At 48.8% G+C, this 16313-nt stretch overlaps 1 protein-coding gene across 1 annotated transcript in view; it reads left to right on the top strand.

Moving 5' to 3' along the window:
- The window catches only part of LOC126531071 (uncharacterized), a 41631-nt gene extending 26549 nt beyond the window's left edge, over positions 1-15082 (top strand). The window contains exons 3-6 of the mRNA XM_050178458.2: positions 7382-7759; positions 8336-8662; positions 14074-14183; positions 14664-15082. Coding sequence (XP_050034415.1) covers positions 7382-7759; positions 8336-8662; positions 14074-14159 — 791 coding nt within the window. The 3' untranslated portion in view covers positions 14160-14183; positions 14664-15082. The remainder of the gene's footprint in view (positions 1-7381; positions 7760-8335; positions 8663-14073; positions 14184-14663) is intronic.
- The last annotated feature ends 1231 nt before the right edge of the window (positions 15083-16313 follow it).

Raw genomic sequence — 16313 nt, 5'->3', positions numbered from 1 at the left:
AAAGGATCAGATAACTCAGTAAGAGACAACCCTCAATAATTATACGCTCTTGGTAGCCTCAAGTGAAGCTGCAAATACAATATCTGACATGCTTATTTGCCTCTACACATATTTTTATTTCAACCTCAACATCTAAAAAACGCTGCTTACTGACAACAATGTTTTCAACTTCCATTCCCCATGACTATCTATCGTGTGCAATTATAAAGTGACGCAGAATTGTCTGTACACTTGATGGTGATACCTGTGGTCTTTAACGTATGTAAGGTGGCTTGTACATGAAACGTGTCAATGAGCATGCCATAATTGATCGTGTTTCTTCTTTTGTTCCTTCATCTATTTAATAACAAAATTTCATGTGTCTCAAAAGCTTTCTCCGGAAACAAAATAGAGACTCAAGCGTGCTCTGAATTAGTGTTCGAGAAAGCAATATGAGGTGTAGCACCTACGCACGATTAGAAAAGATGTCTATCTTGTAACGGCCGTTATCTTTCGAATCTATATATAGCGTAGCCGTCGTGGTTGGTTAGTGGCTTAGGTGTTGTGCTACTGCCTCGGGATCAAGTACAGGCCACGGGGGCCGCATTTCGATGGAGGGAAAATGCGAAAACACCCGTGTACTTAGGTTTAGGTGCACGTTAAAGAACCCCGGGTGGTCGAAATTAATCCAGAGTCCCCCACTATGGCATGCCTCCAAATCAGATTGTGGTTTTGGCACGTGAAACCCCTTAATTTTATTTTTATATAGTGCTCAAGCTACATGCTACCTGATGTGCAGCTAACCTCAGCTTTTTCTTTTAAATAGCACGAGATCAAGTAACTGCCATTACGCAGGGTAATTTACGAAACTACCACTACAGTAAAATAGGACATTTCCAGTAAATAGAGTATTGTAACTAAGTAGTATCTGGAATGACCAAGTCGAATTTCACGTAGAGAAGGTATTCACAAACCGCACCCGCAAGGGATGCTGCAAGAATTCATATATTACCACTCACTTGTGCCTCCTTTCATGAGCCCAGGCGCGAATGTCGGAAACATGGGAACTAATCATATTGACAAGTGTACTTATATTTATCGGGCGACCACGTTTCGCCGCCTAACAAATCATATCGCACCGCGCGGGACGCGCTTGCATGTATCCGAAGTTTCTGGAAAGTTATCGATGCTTCTATCCGCAGTCTGTTGTCGCCGCACCTTGTGTTATCTGATTTATTCGCCTGACGCGAATGGTGTAGAACTTTGTGGAAGGCACGCGGGTCCCAACGATTAGTCTGGAACATTCGACGATTCTGTATAAAAGCCGACGCGCTTGACCCGCTGATCAGATTTTCGACGATCGCCGACCGTGTTCGCCGCTATCGTTGTGCTATAAGTGTAGCCTCTTTTGTGGGCACAGGTTCGCCCAATAAAAGTTAGTTTTGTGTTCCACAGTATTGCTACTGTGTTCTTTGACGTCACGACCACGTGACATCTGGTGGAGGTGCTTTTCGTCCATGTACCGGACGCCCCCGACAAGCCGTGATCCAAGCCCGGACCGCAAAGAGAGCACCAACGTAGTACTGGACCAGCGAGCAAGCCGTCGTCTACAACAGCTGCCCCCGGAGCACGGACTTCTACCTGAGAAGCCCAAGAAGATTGTGGCCAAGACAACCACGATGGCTGCCCCAGTGTCACCCATCGTACTTCAACAACCCAGGGAGCCCCCTACCTTCCGTGGAGCTACGTCAGAGGATCCTGAAACCTGGCTCGAAACCTTCGAAAGGACCTCGACCTTCAATAACTGGACCTCTGAGGATAAGCTACGACACGTGTACTTCTCCTTGGAAGATACCGCGAGGACTTGGTTCGAAAACCGGGAGTCCACCCTAGCAACATGGGACCTATTCCGCAGTAACTTCCTGAGGACGTTCACGAGCGTTGTCCGAAAAGAAAGGGCCGAAGTTCTACTGGAAACACGAGGCCAACTACCCAATGAGACCATCGCCATCTTCACAGAAGAGATGACCCGTCTTTTCCGGCACGCCGACCCGGAAATGTCCGAAGAGAAAAAAGTGCGTTTCTTGATGCGAGGCGTAAAGGAGGAACTTTTCGCCGGAATGGTAAGAAGCCCACCGAAGACCGTCGACGAGTTTCTTCGTGAGGCGACGAGCATCGAGAAGACACTGGAATTGCGGAACCGGCAATTCGACCGCCGCACCAAGCCAACAAGCTACGCCGGAATTCAATCACTGGCCACGGACGATCTGCGCGAGACCATCAGGGCCATTGTGCGCGAAGAACTGCGCAAGGTCTTGCCATCGTCACAGCCTCAAGCGACTACGATTGCCGACGCCGTGCGTGAGGAACTCCAACAACAACTTGGAGTAGCCCCTGAATCGCCGCAGCCTGAGCCGCAAGCGATGACCTACGCCGCCGTCGCACGCCGTCAAGGTCCCCCTCCGCGACCGCGCCAGGGCCCTGTCACGCCGCAATTCCGTCGTCCGCCGCCGCCGCCGCCAGCACGACCACCCGTCGCCCAGCGCACCTACGCGAGGAAGACGGACATTTGGCGCGCTCCTGACCACCGCCCGCTCTGCTACCACTGCGGCGAAGCCGGCCATGTTTACCGCCGATGCCCATACCGCGAGCTGGGATTGCGAGGCTTCCCCGTCAACGCACAGCGCTCGAGGGAAGGTGAACGCCCTCGTGACATCGCCGACTACCTCGCCGCCACTCAGTGGAGCCCTCGACGACCGTCCCGTTCGCCGTCACCAGGCCGCTACCTGTCGCCACAGCGCCGACCATACACTGGCCCAGCCCGGGGCCGGTCCGTCAGCCCATATCCGGAAAACTAAAAGCAGCAACCGATGGAGGTGCGGTTGCTGTTCGTCGAACTGACGAAGATCCTCCGCCGCCGACGAAGACGCCGAAAAGCCTATCTCGACGACATAACAACGACGACACACCGCCGTCCCGACGAAGTCTGGCAGGAAAGAACACGCTGACGAAAGACCACCTAACGACGCCACGTACCAACCACAGGTCAACACGACGCAGCCGTGATCCGACGCCGAGGCGTAACTGCAACGCAAGACAAAGAACCACCGACCTCGACGTGCTTCTCGACGGCCACGCAGTCACCGCCTTAGTAGACACCGGAGCCGATTACTCTGTCATGAGTGGACCCATTGCAGCCCAATTGAAGAAAGTTAAGACTGCATGGGAAGGCCCGTTAATTCGGACCGCTGGAGGACACCTAATCACGCCGAGTGGTATCTGCACGGCAAGAATTACCATTCATGACCGGACTTACCCTGCCACCTTCGTTATCCTGCAACAGTGTTCACGAGACGTCATTCTCGGCATGGACTTCCTGAACCAACACGGCGCAATCATCGACCTGAAGTCGAAGTCAATAACGCTGTCGGAAGATCAAGCGATACCGCCGGAGAGCTGTCGTAGTCACCACGCCTTGAGTGTGCTCGAAGATCGAGTGAGCATCCCGCCTCGCTCCAGCATTTTTATTTTGGTCGGCACCCAAACACCCGCTGACGTAGAAGGCGTCATCGAAGGCGACCAACGTTTACTGCTCTACCGTGAAATTTGCGTCGCAAGAGGGATCGCTCGACTGCACGGAGGAAACACGAAAGTGTTGCTGACAAACTTCAGCCAGGAGTTCAAGCACATCAACAAGGGCACGACGATCGCATACATCGAGGAAATTCAGGAAACCAGCGATGCCTTTGTCCTCTCGGATTCTGTTGCATCTACCCCGACGACCGTAGTTCCCGAGCCAGACTTCGACATAAATCCAAGTCTCCCCGTGATTAAGCAGCAACAGCTCAGAAGTCTGCTTCGACGATACAAAGACTGCTTTTCGACGTCATCGAGGATTCGACAAACACCAGTCGCAAAGCATCGCATAATAACCGAAGAGTGCGCTCGACCACTACGCCAGAGCCCTTACCGAGTTTCGACGCGAGAACGCGAAGCTATAAGACAACAAGTCGACGAAATGCTGCGCGACGACATCATCCAGCCGTCGAAAAGCCCGTGGGCGTCTCCAGTTGTTTTAGTGAAGAAAAAGGACGGAACCCTACGTTTCTGCGTCGATTATCGTCGACTGAACAAAATCACGAAGAAAGACGTATACCCCCTCCCACGGATAGACGACGCATTGGATCGGCTCTGCAATGCTAAATACTTCTCATCGATGGACCTCAAGTCTGGCTACTGGCAAATAGAAGTCGACGAAAGGGATCGCGAAAAGACCGCCTTCATCACGCCAGACGGCCTCTATGAATTCAAGGTTATGCCATTTGGACTGTGCTCGGCGCCTGCAACGTTCCAGCGCGTGATGGACACGGTTTTAGCAGGATTGAAGTGGCAGACCTGTCTTGTTTACTTGGATGACGTCGTCGTCTTCGCCGGAAATTTCGACGATCACCTTAAACGGCTTGCGACAGTATTAGAGGCCATCAAGTCATCAGGGCTCACTCTGAAGCCGGAAAAGTGTCGCTTCGCTTACGATGAGCTTCTATTCCTAGGCCACGTCATCAGCAAATCTGGAGTACGCCCCGACCCGCAGAAGACAGCTGCCATCGCAAAGTTCCCGCAGCCAATCGACAAGAAGGCAGTGCGCAGATTCCTTGGCATGTGTGCCTACTATAGGCGCTTTGTCAAGGACTTTTCACGCATCGCGGAGCCGCTAACACATCTAACGAAATGTGATGTCGAGTTCAAGTGGGGAACGCCGCAGGCCGACGCATTTCAAGAACTCAAACGACGCATGCAGTCGCCGCCGGTACTTGCACACTTCGACGAGGACGCCGATACTGAAATCCACACTGACGCCAGTAGCCTAGGCCTTGGTGCCGTCCTAGTCCAGAGGAAAGACGGACTTGAACGGGTGATATCTTATGCTAGCCGGTCGCTGTCAAAAGCGGAAGGCAATTATTCTACGACTGAAAAGGAATGCCTCGCCATCATTTGGGCTACAGCAAAATTCCGCCCTTACCTCTATGGCAGGCCATTCAAAGTCGTCAGCGACCATCACGCGTTGTGTTGGCTAGCTAACTTAAAGGACCCTGCAGGACGGCTGGCGCGGTGGAGCCTCAGATTGCAAGAATATGACGTCACCGTAATATACAAGTCCGGAAGAAAACACTCTGACGCCGACTGCCTGTCACGCGCCCCCATCGATCCCCCGCCGCAAAACGACGAGGACGACGACGCCTTCCTTGGAATAATAAGCGCGGAAGACTTCGCCGAACAGCAACGAGCAGACCCGGAGCTAAAAGGCCTCGTCGAGTACTTGGAAGGGAACACCGACGTTGTCCCTAGGGCATTTAAGCGTGGGTTGTCTTCGTTCACGCTACAAAACAACCTGCTCGTGAAGAAGAACTTCTCACCAGTCCGCGCCAGCTACCTTCTTGTTGTACCGTCAGCGCTGCGTCCAGAAGTACTGCACGCCCTACACGACGATCCAACCGCTGGGCACCTTGGATTCTCCCGGACGCTGTCGAGGATACAGGAAAGGTATTACTGGCCGCGTCTGACCGCCGAAGTCGCCCGTTACGTCAAGACATGCCGAGACTGTCAACGGCGCAAGACACCACCGACAAGGCCAGCAGGATTATTACAGCCGATCGAACCTCCTCGCCGACCATTCCAGCAGATTGGGATGGATTTGTTGGGGCCGTTTCCGATGTCAACATCCGGGAATAAGTGGATCGTCGTGGCGACGGACTACCTCACCCGCTTCGCTGAAACTAAAGCTCTACCAAAAGGCAGCGCAGCCGAAGTGGCGAAATTTTTCGTCGAGCACATCCTGCTGCGACATGGTGCCCCAGAAGTCCTCATCACCGACAGAGGAACGGCTTTTACAGCAGAGCTCACCCAAGCCATTCTGCAGTACAGCCAGACAAGCCACAGGAGGACAACTGCCTACCATCCGCAGACGAATGGTCTCACGGAGCGCCTGAACAAGACCCTCGCCGACATGCTAGCAATGTACGTCGACGTCGAACACAAGACGTGGGACGCGGTCCTGCCGTACGTAACCTTTGCGTACAACACGGCGGTGCAAGAAACAACGCAGATCACGCCGTTTAAGCTGGTTTACGGCAGGAACCCGACGACGACGCTTGACGCCATGCTGCCGCACGTAACTGACGAAGAGAATGTTGACGTCGCTAGCTACCTCCAGCGCGCCGAAGAAGCCCGACAGCTCGCCCGCCTGCGAATCAAGAACAAGCAGAGGACCGACAGCCGACACTACAACCTCCGACGACGCTTTGTCGAGTACCAGCCCGGTGACCGTGTTTGGGTTTGGACCCCTATACGCCGACGAGGACTGAGCGAGAAGCTCTTGCGTCGCTATTTCGGACCGTACAAGATCATCCGACGTATTGGCGCACTGGACTATGAGGTCGTGCCAGACGGCATTTCGCTGTCACAGCGGCGCCGCTCACGACCTGAAATTGTCCACGTTGTGCGACTCAAGCCGTATCACCAGCGTTGACGAACTTTGGGACTTCGCATAACTGACCTTTGGACTTGATTTCTTTTCGTTGTTTTGTTACTTATGTTTAATAAGTGTCCTTTTGTGTTTCGCTCTCTTATATTTGTAGCATCGGGACGATGCTATTTAAGAGGGGGGTATTGACAAGTGTACTTATATTTATCGGGCGACCACGTTTCGCCGCCTAACAAATCTTATCGCACCGCGCGGGACGCGCTTGCATGTATCCGAAGTTTCTGGAAAGTTATCGATGCTTCTATCCGCAGTCTGTTGTCGCCGCACCTTGTGTTATCTGATTTATTCGCCTGACGCGAATGGTGTAGAACTTTGTGGAAGGCACGCGGGTCCCAACGATTAGTCTGGAACATTCGACGATTCTGTATAAAAGCCGACGCGCTTGACCCGCTGATCAGATTTTCGACGATCGCCGACCGTGTTCGCCGCTATCGTTGTGCTATAAGTGTAGCCTCTTTTGTGGGCACAGGTTCGCCCAATAAAAGTTAGTTTTGTGTTCCACAGTATTGCTACTGTGTTCTTTGACGTCACGACCACGTGACAATATAGTAACCCTATTTCCTCCATCATGTGTGTGCCAGTCGCTAAACAAAGGTTCACGAGGGAAGGCCCTGGGCTTGGGGTACATAAAAATCATTTTTGGGTACTGCCATAAAAAATCTCTCCATAACACTTTGGGCCATAAAATTTCTGTCTTTCGGTTTCATTGGTTCGACAATTCGGCGTAAAGCGACGGTGATAACATAGTGTTCTTCTTCCGCAACGTACTGCCCCAACGATTGTCTTAGTCGACAATATTTAAAGAAAAAAAAAACTAGTTTCATGAGCGTAATCGAAATGATCTAAACTTTCTGTTTGCAGCAATCCAGTCGTCGAGTAGTGTGGAGATCGTGCGGTTATCTGTGCCCACGAGGATCGAGAACGGCACCGAGGACTCAGTGTTGTTGGACTGCGAGTACGCGTACACTGAGCGCGACGACTCACAGCTGGTGGTCAAGTGGTTTCTGAACGATGACCCAAAGCCCATCTACCAGTGGATACCCGAACTGGAGACACGCCACGTCTCTCAGAGGCTGAAGGCGCGCCTGAACACCGACTTCACGGTCACCGCGAACCACTTCACAAAGTTCCGTGCTCTCAACCTGTTGCGACCGACCACCGAGCTGAGCGGCAGGTACTCGTGTCACGTGACCTCGCACAATAGCCAGGACCAAAAGTCGCAACTCATGACCGTCTATGGTGAGCAGTGCGCGTTTCTATTTAAGCTAGATTACTTCCTTTTCTGCACTGTCGCATATGAGTAATTTGTGTGCGTATGTTTGTCAAATCTGACAAAGACGAAGTAAGCTCTGAAGACAAAAGAAATGTATTAGTTTTAGTGCATAACAAAGCACACCAACTTGTTCACTATGAGGCAGAAGATGTGAGTTGTGGCTAGTTGTCTGCCTCATTAAAATCTTTTTTCCTCTAAAACGGTTGGTGCTCGCTAAAATGGGAAGAAATGCCCACTCTTGAGTTTCTGTTTTGTTATTAAGCATAGAGCAAAAGGAATAGAAAATTGTTGAGAGGATTTATTTCATTAGTCTTGAGAAGTTTGTTACGTATCAAATCTACGCGACAGCTGAATCGCCGTAGTTCTAGCTTGGTGGACGTAAAACAATACATCACTATGTTGGCCGCATGCGCGAGTGAAGGCCGATAACTTGAAATGTAGGCTGCTTTCCTTGGCTAAAGAAGTAGCGTTTTCTGTAGATTTCTGAGGCGCACTGTACGACTATAGATTTCTTTCTTGTTTTTTTGTACATTCTGCTGCAGTACGTCCGAAGCACTTCGTGTTCAACTTCTCACGAACCGCCCAAGAATCGGCGACCACCTTCGTTTGCGAGGCGACCGGCGCATTTCCTTTGCCCACGCTGTCGCTGTACCAGTTAGACGAAGGATCTTCTGCTTCCCCACCACGGCGCCACGCCCTCACCCCAACGCAGCGGGTGACGCCCCGGCAGGACGGATCCTACATCACTCGCGTCTCCAGCCAAGTGCCGGACGAACAGTTCTCGCTCTCGGGTCGGCACTTGTTCGTGTGCCTACTCTCCATACCGGGCACGGACTTCAAGAAGCAGCGACTCATCGAGTTCTATCCAGGTGAGCCATAGTCGTCGTTCTCATGTGTGGTCTAAGTTCACATTTTATTCATGTTTACATTTAAAAGATGGTTCGTACCAGAGTCCTTAAAGGTTCAAATGATGCGGGAAAGCCCGGATTTCCGCTTAGACGCATAAGATCCCACAGTGGATCGGAAGTGACTGACGTCTGGCGCAACTCAAAGCTGTACAGCTGTTGAATCATGGCAGGTGCGAAACTCCTCGTAGGCACGCATATTTCATAATGCGGGTCACATGACATGTGAAAAGGGTGCCATATGTTTATTGTCGCGCCACCTATCAATAACACAACCAACTATAGAAGCGTCACATTGACGCTACATGAGGTAGGCGCGGAGAATGCCTGCAGTTTGTATTTGCATCAGTATGATTGAAGAACATTGCCATAACTGCAGAACTTTTTCATCAGCAAACCAGCTGTGGACACAAGTGCGACTGGAGCAAGATAAGAAATCTGGTACAGAATGTAAATGAAAAATGGAAAAGAAGGTACATGTCTCCAGATTACAGAACTGGTTTTATTTATGCAGTTAGCAACTGTGTTTCTCTAGAGTGGGTGTACTCTATATATTGGGTGTATCTCTATATCTTGAGTGGGTGTAATCTATATCTAGACAGGACACCCTGTGCAGCTTCGTACACTATACTACAGCTCCAGGCAATTTCTGTCATAGTCTGCCTCCCTTAAAAGGTAAGCTCTAAAGAAGAGCTTGTGCTAGATGGACAGTTTATGATTTTTTTCAAACACGTTTCACCAGCTCGAGTATAACTGAGTGAGAGTGCTCAACTGCCCTAATTTGTTATGAACCTTATATATAATTTGGGAATGCGAAAAGTCATGTGCGTAGTACGAACAAGTGCGACGATCTGTGTGCTGTAAAATACTACGCACCCACCATTTAGAAGATTTCTTGGGCTATGGATGATTTGCCAAAACTAAAGTTTTGGCAAATCATCCATAGTCAGATCATAATTCTGCCACGTAAAACTGCCACAATTTATTGTGTTCGGCTTAATATCTCCTAAAATATAAAAAACATGGACATTAATTTTATCAGAGTCGCTTTTACAGCGACGACAACCTGCAATATCAAGCTCAGCCGTTTTAGTGCTACATCATGCTTGGTCGCGCATCAGGAGCACATGAACGATAGAAAAATGTTGCGTGCTCCAAGCAGAACACGCAACTCACCGACAGTCATGTGGCTCCTGCACTTGCACGCCATAATGAATAGAACGAGCACTTGCTGAATTGTGCTTCTGCATAATGAGCTTGGAAATTCTTCTCCGATGGGCAGGCACGATTCTTCATTAACACAGCCTCTAGCACATTCCAAAGCTGCTTCGCCCACAGCGTGGCCACGCTAATGCGAAACAACACCTGTACCTCGAGGGCGTACGCAGAAGAGTGCCACGCCACGTCCCGTTACTGTCTTTCACCAGGTTTGCTCGCTTGATTGCTGGGGACAAGAGCGGTTGAAGAGAATAGGAGGTGTGGAGTCGGGCATTGCGAACGGCCGAGAGTTGAGCGGAGTGATTTGGTGCGCTGAGGAGCAGGGGCCTTATTGGGATATAACTCCTTTGAACCGCCTCAATCAATTACAACCCGCACGCTTTACGCACTCTCTTAGCGCCGTACACACTTCTCCACGCTCAGGCCTTGTACGTTACCACGTTCAAGGGCACCGAAGTTCCTGATGGGGCCTTCGCGACGTGGCAGCTGAACTGCGTAGGGCCTGTGTTTGCGTTTACAGGTACACACAGACAAAGACCAGACAAATCACAGACACACATACACGGGCACAAAGCACAGACACAGGCACAGACAAAGGCGTATAATTATGCGCCGCCTCGTACGCCATGTACACACACACACGGGGGAGGGGTACCGTGCCTTCCTCTCAGCCGTCCTAGCGGCTTTCGAGAGGAACGTAGGAGTGGCGGCGGCAAACGCGATTAACACGAAGATTCATGCGCGCTGTCGCGCTCACGGTGCAGTCCGTGTCTGCACATTCCTTGAGGCCCAGAAAGAAAGGGAAGCACCAAGAGCATATGAAGCTTGGGGAAAGCTCAGAAGTGTTTCTAGAACATGGCGCTGCATGGAAAGAAAATAAAAAGAGAGGAAAGACCTATAAATGAAGCGAATGAGCGGGAAACGGGGCTGGACGAGGTTGGAGAGAAGGGTTTGGAAAGAAGCGGAAGTGTTCTGTTTCTTTTCTAATTTTGGATGGGTTTGAGACGCGAAAAGACCATTACTAGCGCTTAAGAGGAACGGATTGAGGAGAAAAAAGAGGAAGCTAAACTGAGAGTGAGACAAAAATGACAGAAAGTTCGCTTCAAGCGAAACCGTTGCACACACAAAGAGAGGAGCGCGGGCCGCACAATGTGATTTGCGATTTACGTCCTCGCGGCGGAGACATGCTGTTTTCAGCGCCACTAATTGCTAAGAGATTCAGCAATTGGGCCCTCTGGGAGCCGTAGGCGGCTACGGGCGTGCGTCGCAAATAGCGGGCTCTCTAGGCCCTGTCTGCTCAAGCCACAATCGTCCTGCTAGACTGCAGAAAAAGGCACAAACCAAGCACAAGAATTGTGAAGAGGGCTAGAAAAACAACCTGGCGCTAACAAACGATGGGAACGCGTTGCCACGCGCCGCTATTGTGAACGTTAATCGGCGTCGTTACAACCACTGGTATTCTGGCATGCCTTGCTAATAGAACGCAGCCCATCGTTTTGCTGGAATGAAAGTCTGCTCGTTATTCAGAAGCGGGCGGTCTTACAATGTACTGCTCGTGAGGATTCATGGTACCGATGACGCAATGGCGGGGCTTTGTTTCTGACTGTGTGCAACCGGTTTAAGTGGTATTATGGTATTCACTTTGTGCGGAACGCCCCCGCAAACATGCATCTCTGTTTTCTGTGAAATGGGCAATTTTAGTTTTATGAATATGTCATTGCCCAGGGCTACGCAAATTGCAACCATATGCAGATAATGTCTGTTCACAAGTGCGGTGCAGGAAACTTTGGTGACGAGACCGCCCCGACAAGTTTCGTTCATTCACGATTGAATGATTCCAAGCTTATAAGTTTCTTATAGCAGTCAAAAATTCAATTATTATTTAGGGTATAATGGTACATTATTTTAGAGTGCAGATTTTTTCAAAATTTGCAACCAGAAATTCCAACCCACACTATCAACAACAATAACCACGATTACAATGTGTGTGCGCCTTGTTCTTTTGCAATATAATAGATGGAATAAAGTTGTTTGTCTAGTGTTTTCTGTGCTTACAGTAAAGAAGAGGTGAGCAAATCGTTCAGAAGTTTGGATTGTGTAAGCAAGTTATATTTCATTCTGCTTCGTGATTCTTTCATCCACGACTTCCTTCCTCATTTATAAGCTGATAGCTTATTTTACAGCCCTTAAGTTCAGTAATTATTCGTTGATTCCTTTCCCCCAGAGCTAAAACTTCGCGTTCTTTATGTATTCCACCTGACACGAAATGCATGGGGAGCATTACCTATGTCCTGATATCTAATGAGGATGGCAATCTCACCAGCAAGGTTCTGATGCCAGGCATTGAAATAACCTTAACAAATCTATATCATTGGTCAAGACACGATGGGTTACCTAAATGCGAGATATGCAATATTTTAATGCCCTTTGCAGATGTTTGAGTGGACCGCAGACGCTGCAGTAAATCGAAAGGTCCCTGTCGCGCTATTTATTTATTTTTTACTAACCAGCGATGTTTAATGCGCATTTGTGTGCAGATGAGCAACAGCCCAAGGTGATCTATTGGGAAGTGAGCGCCGCTTTTATATGTTGCATCAGTTCCGTAGTGGCCTTCTGAAATATGTACCACTTTCGAGGCAAATTTATAGGTCAAAGCGTAGCGTGCTCAGTGGAATTTGTGGAAATTCGGTTCACATCAAAGACGAACCACGCTATACTGGCAGCACATGGAGCACCGAGGCTGAAGGGGCTGTACGGCTTCAGAGTTCCGGCGGAATTGCTTTCCAGCGCATCACGGATAATGACGAAGGTGAAGAGAGTGTGAGCCGTAAGCGGCACCCCTGGGCCTTTGTGGAAAAGGTTGGCGGTGTATAGCTCTTCTCGTTTACTTGGGTACCCGTTGCTTCGGACCCGGTATTTTTAGTGCCTGACCGTAGGAGAAAGCGTGAAGGCAGGAAGAAGTTTCTGCTCGTGAATTATGGATGAACAGCCGCCAGCACAAAACAAAGCACAGACAACCGAATGACCGTCAGCGGTGCCACTGAAACCAACATTTTCTTTTTTCTCCGTTATCATTCCTTTTCACCCTTTACCGAACTCTCCACGATTTTCTTTTGCTCGAGTGTATGTGCTCCAATTCATTAATTCTCCTGAGTGATTGGTGATGTCTTAATGGGTGCGACAATCGGATGAGCTTTTGATGCCAAATTGTATCGATTTTGGGCTCCGTCGACCTACTGTTGCCCAGGATTTTTTTTTTCTTTTGGCTGCTTGGTTAGTTTTTATTAGGCTGGCTATGCCCGTCATCAAAATGGGGAAGGAATGTTTAAGCAGAAGTGTTAGTCAGGTTCATAGAAGCGCAATGCTTATCAAGCGATATTCCTTCGCATTTGTTGAGAACGCTGGCACTCAGCAATTATATTTGTCGCACTTTGTAAGCATAATTTTTCCTTCATCCTTTCGGTCTTTCCTTCCTTTACTCTTTCGTTCCGTTTCTGTCCTCATTTAGGATGCGTTGATGTAGCTTTACTACGCCTTAAAAAGTGAAAGAAACCGCCACCTGATCAATCTGTTCCGAACAGTATCACTCCTTGGCATCCAGACAAACTGACGCTAACATAAACTGAAGGCTAAATTCACAAGGGTTATTATTTGCCCAAATATAGTTTTCACTAGCCAACTGCCTATTTAACTGTTTACACAGTATGCAATACTTCATCGCGTTATTTGTCACGAAAACGCGCTCACTATCGGAAGTGTTCCTGCATTTGTTGTGATCTGAACCAGCGTAAGACTCGTCTTGTGCAGAAATGTCTATATTCTTTTGGGAAAAGCAAAAATTTCCATGTCCTTCTCTCAGATCTCCAAACCATATTAGTACAATGCCGTTTCGCCTGAAGGAGGTGGTCAGCAGTAAGCCCAACACGACACTCTCTGTTTGCTAGTTCCTATGAGAAATGCAAACAAATGCATTTTGTTGCATTTTTGGAATAAAATTTTTCTATCCTACGTAGGGTTAGTGGACACTCCTCGAAAGGCTTTTTCGGAGGGTGCCAATTTACTTCTTATGAAGGGGAGTGTTTCTATAACAGGAACATCGATAAGTCTTTGAACTTTCAAAGTGTTGTTGCATGCATCTTATTTCTTTCATTTCGCAGAATACTACATGGACAGCGCAACCTGCCGGGAGATGAGTTGGTGTCTGGCACTGACTATGTTTGCACTGATCTGGGCCTCACGATAAAGGCAACAAGGGTCCGCCTACGAGGTAAGCAAGTTATAGTGGGTAACCTGTGGTAAGCACTCTTATATACTGGTAAATACGGATAGTGGAAAATGAATAACGAAGTTACCACGAGCCGATAAGCTTTATTCTGGACACTTCACATACTTGCAAACCCGCGCTAAGCGCCGATAAATATGATATGCGTGTGTGGAGTTGTCCTTCTCTTTTTACGATGTACATGTGCAACCCGATACAATAGCGGGATTCAAGAAGGTTTCCTGCCTGGGGACTGTTTGGCAATACACAGCCACATTCACACAGTATCAGGATGACCGAGTGGTCTAAGGCGCAAGACTCGCAGCCACATTCAGTTGTACTAGCTATTAGGGCTCATAGGAACCATTCTTCCGTACGAACGTGATTGCATTTAACGTGGCAACTTTCTAACATGCCGGTTTTCTGTATTTCTGCCCAAACATCTTTATAAATATACAATATGCAATTTTTATTGACATTTTGCAGCTTCCGGTGATCTGCTTTCGTGACCAAGTCAACTTTGTTCGGGAAAACTCCAAGCCCGGATTAAAAGAAGAGAGACGTCGTACACTCCTACCGCATCAAAACCAAGTGGTAGTGGAACATTCTCTGGGAGCCTATACAACTCTAGGGGTACCTCGTCCGCCACCATCAGCTGCTAAGTGAGACGAAGGCCAATAACGTTGCAGGAAGAAGGCTCAAGACAGAAATGGTTCCACTCAATGAACGTGCACAAAGAATTTCCTGTTATTTCTGCTTAATTTTTCCTGTTTTACTTCTACGATATGTTTCGGAGGATATAAGTTCAGAGTATAACTATGCCCGCTGTGTAAATAATATAGCGCCTTGTTAAAATGACAAAGAAAGGTATGCCCAGGTGAAAATAAAAATATCATATTTATGAATGAGTTGCTTTTTATTTGGATTATTTTCGTCCCAAACGGTGGCGAAAAAAGTTCGGCGGACTCAAAACATGTTTTTTTTTTATACATGTGCACCAAGAAAGTGGCGCGTTACTTGAAAAGAAAGAACAGTGCAGGACTACACAAAGAAAGGAGCACTATTAACATATGTCTTAATTATAGCCATTAGAGTTGTTTTCTTTAGCCAAGACAACTCTGCATAAGATAGCTGGCGGAAGCTATTATTTCACTATCACCACTGTAAGTCGTAAAAATCGAAAGAGGCACGAAAGTGTGAGTAACACCAGCAATAATGTCTGAAAACATAGCTTTATGTTATTTCACAAGTCTAGGAAAGTAGGCAATTCGTGGAGTACTGGGTTAGTTGTTCGTGTAGTACTGTCGTTCGGAGTCACTCGCCGGACTACAGTGAGAGAGAAAGAGAAAGTAAGGAGAGGCAACGCAGGAAGTCAACCAGGCGAGCCTCCGGTGTGCTATCCTACACTGCGGGATGGAAGCCCTTCGCTGTTCTGGCCCTCTTCCAAGGCCGCTCTCATCTTGAAACGGTTGAAATGTTCTGTGCGCGAGTTGTTGGGGTCATAGTGGTCAGTGGCGACGCAGCACTGAGTGACGTCACTGAGGCATGTGTACTAGGAATGAACGTGCCATTTTTTCACTCGAGGAACTCGACGCTGCGTTGGCGACCTACAGGCGTTCTTCGTCACAGGGGGCCAGGTGACATTACGCACGCAGCGACGTATGCGGCGGGCTGCTCAAGTACCAAAGGAGATCGAAGCGCTTGATGCCCAATCTGAAACCTTGGAAGTCTCCGTTCGTGTTATCACCATGTCGCCCGATTGTGCTTTTAAGATGCGACGGCAAAATGGTGGAAATAAAGATTCTTGCTCGGCAGGAATGGTACCTCAAGTGCTTCTACATCCATCCGGATGCTATGGCAGGCTTTCATCAAGCTCTTTCGTTCATCGGCTGCGCCATTCACCTCTATACGTGGGCTCACTAACAAAAAATCCTGACGCGTCTATGACTGACACTTTTTCTCGGTGTCAAAGGAGCATACGACAACGTCAACCATGAGGCCATACTAAACTCACTCGAGACTGCGGGAGTTGGTTATCAGCTGTATAAATGGATTCGGGATTTTTGACTCGGAACTATATTTTTTTCTTACAGACCGATGACGGCCAACTACGTAATATTAGGTCAGCTGTGGTAT

Source organism: Dermacentor andersoni, chromosome 5 (genome assembly GCF_023375885.2).
Source record: "Dermacentor andersoni chromosome 5, qqDerAnde1_hic_scaffold, whole genome shotgun sequence".
NCBI lineage: Eukaryota > Metazoa > Arthropoda > Arachnida > Ixodida > Ixodidae > Dermacentor > Dermacentor andersoni.
Note: the sequence above shows the minus strand (reverse complement) of the source record. Positions and strands in the feature narration are given on the sequence as shown.